The sequence below is a fragment of the Cylas formicarius genome, unplaced genomic scaffold (assembly GCF_029955315.1).
Source record: "Cylas formicarius isolate icCylForm1 unplaced genomic scaffold, icCylForm1.1 PGA_scaffold_7__23_contigs__length_41026272, whole genome shotgun sequence".
Classification (NCBI taxonomy): Eukaryota; Metazoa; Arthropoda; class Insecta; order Coleoptera; family Brentidae; genus Cylas; species Cylas formicarius.
This window is the reverse complement of record NW_026844352.1, coordinates 10794375-10802036: the sequence shown is the minus strand read 5'-3', so window position 1 is coordinate 10802036 and position 7662 is coordinate 10794375. Positions and strand designations below refer to the sequence as shown.

The following is a 7662-nucleotide window of genomic DNA, read 5'->3' as shown; positions in this document are numbered from 1 at the left end:
TGTTGAAATTGCCATAGAAACACACTTTCATGTAGTAGTAGCAGCAGCTTTAAAGTATATGACTTTTTAGTTAAGATGCCTTTGGAGTTTGCTTTATGGCTTGATAGGAAATTAAAGGGTAGATACAGATAAGTTACGAAAAAAAAAGTATGTACACTATCCTCAAAGATCAGCAATAAATAAAAGAAATTGATGAAATAGTAAAGTTGACTGCGATATCTTAAAATCATCAATAAGATAGATAAATTAATTTTGAAAATATTAAATAATAAAAACAAATAATAAAATAGCAAAGAAAATCAAAATCATCAATAAGATAGATAAATTAATTTTCTAAATATTAAATAATAAAAATAAAATTATAATAGCAAAGAAAGCCTACCACGGCCACATACACATAATATTTTCGACATATGAACTTTTCCCAGATAAATAGTCAAATATCTCACGATACCTTAAAACAGAAGCATGCGGAAATATGTATGAAGTTAACGCACGGTAGATGGCTTAGTAAATTAATAATGTATATGGTTTCTAATATCCTACTTTATTAATGAAAATTTTAACCAGCTTTTTGTTTTGCAGATATTATTGGTGGTGCCTGCCAGCTTCCAGTTCCGAGAAAAGAAATCCAATACTTTTCGTCTTTATTTCCCCTGTCCTTTGTGCGCAATAAAAGTACAGTTTGTACCCGCGAGGGTACACATTCGCAGAACTATATGTTTTTAAAATAAATGTTATGGTCAATATTCACTAGGTGGGTTACCTTATTAAAGAAAATCTTATTCCAAGAGGGGACACTAGTTTACATTCGAACCGCTAGAGGGTGCAGATGGTCACGCGAACAATATGATCAAGTCTCATTGACGCCATTGCTTTTCTTAGGGGTGGGAAAATATCTGGGCTCTGATTGGCTTCGCCGCCATCGCGAACTAGAGGTGGGGAGATTGATTAAACCGCATTTCTTGTTGCTTATCCAATGGGGGCCAGTTTCAAGGGATTATGGGTAAAGGGGGAGGAGCCAAAGAGTCGTGGGGAAGGAGGACACGCCCACAAAAGGGAGAGGAGTGGGATTGTCCCCAAGCATACATATCTCTACTCATTACATCGCATTAAACGTCTGAGGCCTGATCAATCGGCCGAGCTGAACAGATCTGTGGGTGAGAGAATACCTGCCAACCCGGATATAGGCAATCTCAGTGATAATCTCTATGAGCAAATTTCACCAGAATCCGTGCTTGAAAATGAGGGATTTAGGATATATTGGGACAGAACTATCCAGACCGATCGCACTGTCCAGCATAACAGGCCAGATATTCTTATTTATGACAAGGCAAATAAGGTGGTGACCCTCGTTGACGTTGCAATTCCCGCACCTAACAACTTGCAGAAGAAAGAACGTGAAAAAAGAGAAAAATGCATACCGTTAGCGGATGACATAAAACAGACATGGCGTGTCGATAGGGTTAACATTGTTCCTATAGTGATCGGTGCAATGGGAGAAATACCAAAGTCCCTCAAAACCAACCTGACAACACTCACCGTAAAACCAGGCGCCTACTTTGAAATGCAGAAGTCTGTGGTACTAGCTACCTGCAACATAATTAGAAGAGTTCTTAATCAACCTCAACTTCAATAACGCACATTTCATGTTTTGCTACTCACCTAGCCGACATAAGAGGACTCCATCTTCCGATGAGGAAAATAATAATAATAATAATAATAATAATAGACTTTAGATTTTAGACTTTATTGGCCATTAAATACATTACAAGAACAACAAATGGCAAGTCACATCTGTGAATGAAAATGAATTAACAGAATACCAAACACATTCTAATAACATTCATAGAGAGAAACATAATTATCAGATAGACAAACACCAAACATTGAAACAAAAATTAGGTAAAAAAAAAGTAAATAAATAAATAAATAAATTCCCAGATAGTATTATGGAGACACTCGTGAAGCAACACGGATGTACCCATCTGCAGTATAGAATGCGTTCTCCAATAGAAATTGTCTTATTACCTTACAAAATTTAGTGAATGGCAGATGCTTGACAACGGTTGGTAGAACATTGTAGTAATTAATGTACAATTTATTTAACTCGGATGTGCGCAGCCTAGAATGGCCCTGGACAATTAATTCAGATCCCCTGGTGTAGTGATTGTGGCGGTCACAGTGCTTAGGCATATCGTTTTTTAGCTCATGTATGCGAGTGATTGTATAGTAAATAAATAGTGATGGTAACGTCAAAATATTAAGCTTTGAGAAGAACTACTGAATCTTCCATTCACTTCGACACACTGAAGTCTACCCCAAGGTAAGAGCGCAATAATTGTGAGGCATGCCCCTGATGCCATACCACTCGAGCTTCTGCATCAGCACTCCATGATCCACACAATCAAAAGCCTTCGTGAGATCACAAAAGGTGGCCTCCGCTATTTCACCAGCGTCAAAGCCTTCGCCAATGCTCCCCACAAGACTTAGCAAAATATGCGTGGTGGACCTTCCGCCCCGAAACCCGAACTGTTCTTTCCACAAGAGTTTGTGTTTTTCAGAATATTTCAGCAAACGATCTTTTAAGATTATTTCGACGATCTTACCCATTATAGGGATGATTGCAATAGGTCTATAATTTAATAATAATTTTTAGTAATAATAATAATAATAATAATAATAATAATAATAATAATAATAATAATAATAATAATAATAATAGAATAGAATAGAATAGAATAGAATAGAACTTAATTAATCATTCAGATAAGTCACAAGAACAACAAATGGTACGTCAAGAGTATGGCAATTACATTGGTAATCGCAGTGGGAAAATATATAAAAAAAACATTAATAAAGTACACACAAATTGCACTAAATTATACAAAATACTTCAAGATAATAGACAAGATGTAAATAATACATAAAGTGAAAAGTAAACATATAGATAACAAAGTCACAAATTATTAAATATTCGTATGCTTAAGCAGCTCAAGATATTCATCGGTGCCATAAAAGGGATTGTCTGGTTGGTAGATTTTTAAGGCTGCTCGGCAGAACATTGTATAATTTAACATTGATTTTATTAGTTTGCGAGGACGTCAGTCTGGAGTACGGTAGGGCGATCGAATCACCTTGCCTGGTGTTATACTCATGTCTGCTAGTTAGTGTGCGATAAGAATCAGCATTATCATGAATGTATAAAACAGATCTGGAGATGTAGGTAGAGGGCAGCGTCATAATCTTCATATCCGCGAAGATGGGTCTGCAGTGTTCACGCGGACCAGCGCCGCTAAGTAGCCGCATGGCCTGCTTTTGCAAACGAAAAGCTTTTTCCGAGTATTTTACCCCACCCCACAACACAACACCGTAAGACAACCCACTAACAGTGGCTGAGATGCCGTAACAGGAACAAACGCCGGGACAGTGTGGCGCAGACTTCGTCGATTTGGCCGGTCCATGACGGATTTCTGTCAATAACAAATCCCAGTAGAGTAATATTGTCTTGATGAAGAAAGTCTACTTTGCTACAAGAGAAAGTGAGTTCTTGAGTTTTTTGTTGGTTAAGGACTAGATTGTTTGCAGAGAACCACTGCTGAAGGGCCCTCACAGTCTCATCAACGTTTTCAGTAAACATTTTATGATTCCTAGCCTTTGAAAGAACGGCAGTGTCATCTGCGAACAGAGTCATTACATTGGGTATGGACAGCGGCAGATAATTTATGTAAATAATGAAGAGCAGAGGCTCCAGTACCGAGCCCTGAGGCATGCCGGAAACTACTGGGAGAACGCTATCGCTTGACACGCGGCTACTCTCAACGTACTGAAACCTGCTGTCTAGATATGACTCTATTAATTGTAGAGGGATACCCCTGACGCCGTAAAACTCTAATTTATTCAATAGTACGACGTGGTCAACACAGTCAAAAGCCTTTGTAAGATCATACAACAGGGCCTTCGAAATCTCACCATCATCATACCCCTGGACCACAGTGCTCACAAATTCTATGAGCGCATGGGTTGTGGATTTCTTTTCACGAAAGCCGAACTGTGAATCGCTCAGAAGTTTGTGGTTATCAAAAAATCGTGAAAGGCGGGTTTTTAAGGCTTTTTCGATCACTTTTCCAAAGATAGGGATGATTGCAATGGACCTAAAGTTATTCGGAATCTGATTGTCTCCTTTTTTATAAACAGAAATTATTTTAGATAGTTTCAGCTGCGATTGAAATTCGCCACTTGAGAACACTGCATTAGTTAAAGCCGTCAGAGGGTCCACGATGTGCTCTATGGTGTGTTTCAGTATTTTTGAATTTATGCCGAAGCAGTCAGTGGAATTTGAATTGCTCAGACTCATGACAGTTTCATGTATTTCGCTTTCTAAAACCGGACTCAAAAAGAAAGATTTACTGGTAGAGAATTTCTTTAAATACCCATAGGGATCATTGGATTTTCTAATAGTTGAGATTAGATCCTCGACCACCTTGGAGAAAAAGAGGTTGAACTCATTGGGCGTGATCGAGTTGGGCGTGACTCTGGATGATCGATTGGTTTCATGATTGATTAAGGCCCAACAGCTTTTGCTCATGTTGGTAGATTTGGATATAAAGCCCGAATAGGCCTTTGATTTAGTTTCTTTAATTAGTTTTTTATAGTTAGCATTCGCCTGTCTGTACTTTGTCCATGTGTCGGGTGTGGAGTATATTCGACATTTAGTTTTTAGGAACAGCACATGATCCATCTTATTTCTGAGGTTACGGTCGAACCAGGATACCGGGGGCCGAAAGGAATTGTTTGGCTCGACAACTTTAAAATGCTGTTCAATGTTCGCGGTGTAGACGAGGAGCATATTGTTTGTTAAGATTGATGGGTCTTCGTTCATGTCCAACAAAGGTTCCCAATTGGTAGCTTCAAAGCTCGCGGATAGATCATTTAAACCGGTCCGTGTAATTGGTCTAAATCGAGTGGGATTTTCAACTGCGGGACAAGAGTCTGAATGTAGTTTAAAAAACACTGCTGAATGGTCAGAGATTGCTGGATCCACACTGCCAGCAGTAAATAAAGTTGGAGAAATATTGAAAAGAAAATTGTCAATGCAACTTGACGTGGTTTCAGTTACTCGGGTGTGGTCACTGATTGTAGGAGAGATACCAAAGGTAGCTAGTAGGATGACAAAATCAACCGTTAAAACGTCAGTAGTCAAGTTGAATTTGATATTAAAATCACCTGTGATGATGAGTTTTCTTTTTAGAGAGTAGAAATCTCTTAGGAGAAGCTCCAGTCTAGACATAAACAAGTAAGGATCGCCGTGGCTCCCCGATGATGATGATGATGATGACACATGGATGATAACAATCTTTTGGCTGAAGAGCAGAAGGGGTGCAGGCGGTATGCACAGGGGTGTAAGGAACAACTTGCAATTGACAACGTTGTCACCCGCAACGCAATAGCTTCCAAGGAGAATCTCTTTGCACACTTGGCTGCTACAGTGCCTCTCTGTCTATAAAGTCGACCCCAAAATCATCAACTTTCTCACACATGCTATGGACCAGTGGGAGACACAAATAATTCCGAGAGACCAGGGGGCGCAAAAAAGCCGATCAGCATAAAGATCCAACGAGGTATTTTCCAGGGCGATGCTCTGAGTGCCCTCTGGTTCTGCATAGCGTTAAACCCACTCTTCTCCGCTCTCAATAATCTCAAACAAGGATATCCACTTCGTAAAGAACTTAAGCTCTCCTACATAATGTACATGGACGACCTCAAGATATTCTCGAACACCGAGAAGGGACTAAAACGGCAGCTCAGATGCGTCGAGAACTTTTCAAATGATATTCGAATGAGGTTCGGTCTGGAGAAGTGTAAAATTGGCAGACTTCATAGAGGAGAGTGGCGTCAGATGGACGGCCATCAGCTTACACAACATAGTGGTGGTGGAAAAATAACGACGCTGGATAAATTTGAAACCTATAAATACCTAGGTCTTGCCCAGGCGCGAGGAATAGACTCTATAAGTGTCAAGACGCTGCTCACCGAGAGATTTAAAGAGAGAGTCAAGCACATCTTAAAAACAAGATTGGCAGGCCGTAACATGGCGACTGCAATCAATTCCTACGCCGTCCCTGCAGTGGCGTACAGCTTCGGCATCGTCGATTGGACGTCGACCGAGCTTGATGATCTGAATAGAACCTTAAGGACAAGTCTAACTAAATTCCGCGCTCACCACCCACGAGCTGGCAGAGAGAGGGTACATCTACCTCGAAACATCGGAGGCAGGGGATTCTCGGATTTGCGAATATGCCACAAGACCCAGGTGGAGCGACTGCAGAAATACTTCCATCAAAAAAGCGAGAGCTCAGCGCTCCACCGAGCAGTGACAGGTCTAGATAGATCACTTACACCCCTCATGTTGCAGGTCACACACTATCAGTGCGACCCTAAGTATTCAATTTTCGAGCTCGAGAACCAGTGGCGGGGAAAGGAACTACACGGCAGATACCCAAACTTGCTTGATAGTGCTGACCTTGACAAGCCCGCATCAGTTGGCTGGCTAACGAACGGCAACCTTTTCCCCGAGACTGAGGGTTTCATGTGTGCAATTCAGGATCAGGTCATACCCACTCGGTCTTATCTTAAACACATAATCAAGGACCCGACAGTAACAACAACGAATTGTCGCATATGTGGAGAGGGCCATGAGAGTGTTGAGCATCTCATCAGTGGGTGCCGGATACTGGCTCCGAAGGACAACGTAGCCAAGATAGTCCATCAGGAAATAGCCTTCAACCTTAATCTTCTAAAAGAGAAGTGTCCGCACTACCGATACTCACCAGAATCCGTGCTTGAAAATGAGGGATTTAGGATATATTGGGACAGAACTATTCAGACCGATCGCACTGTCCAGCATGACAGGCCAGATATTCTTATTTATGACAAGGCAAATAAGGTGGTGACCCTCGTCGACGTTGCAATTCCCGCACCTAACAACCTGCAGAAGAAAGAACGTGAAAAAAGAGAAAAATACATACAGTTGGCGGATGACATAAAACAGACATGGCGTGTCGATAGGGTTAACATTGTTCCTATAGTGATCGGTGCAATGGGAGAAATACCAAAGTCCCTCAAAACCAACCTGACAACACTCACCGTAAAACCAGGGGCCTACTTTGAAATGCAGAAGTCTGTGGTACTAGCTACCTGCAACATAATTAGAAGAGTTCTTAATCAACCTCAACTTCAATAGCGCACATTTCATGTTTTGCTACTCACCTAGCCGACATGAGAGGACTCCATCTTCCGATGAGAAAATAATAATAATAATAATAATATTAATATAATAATAATAATAATAATAATAATAATAATAATAATAATAATAATAATCACGGTAATAATCGATATTGCTGGTGTCTCATCGTCTACTTCGGAAACACGGCTGTACCGACCACTGACTCACTTCGTGGCTTGAAGAGCTCTCCGGTCGTATTTAAACCAGGACGTCGTTTTATGAAGTCGGAGTCATAGAGCGGCCTTTCTGGAATATATCAATAATAATAATAATAATAATATTATTATTAAAATAATGGGGAATGAGGGAATTATGTGCTCTCATCACGGTAGACGTCGAAAACTCCTTCAACACGGCACCATGGTGTGGTATAT

At 40.4% G+C, this 7662-nt stretch overlaps 1 protein-coding gene across 1 annotated transcript; it reads left to right on the top strand.

Annotated features, from left to right (window-relative positions):
- Positions 1-5746: 5746 nt before the first annotated feature.
- Positions 5747-7243, top strand: LOC132704469 (uncharacterized). Its single transcript, XM_060674479.1, has one exon. The coding sequence runs from the start codon at positions 5747-5749 to the stop codon at positions 7241-7243; it is 1497 nt and encodes a 498-aa protein (XP_060530462.1).
- Positions 7244-7662: the final 419 nt, after the last annotated feature.

Excerpts from the sequence above, each read along its gene's own strand:
- LOC132704469 (XM_060674479.1), top strand. The coding sequence starts at position 5,747 with ATGTACATGGACGACCTCAAGATATTCTCGAACACCGAGAAGGGACTA.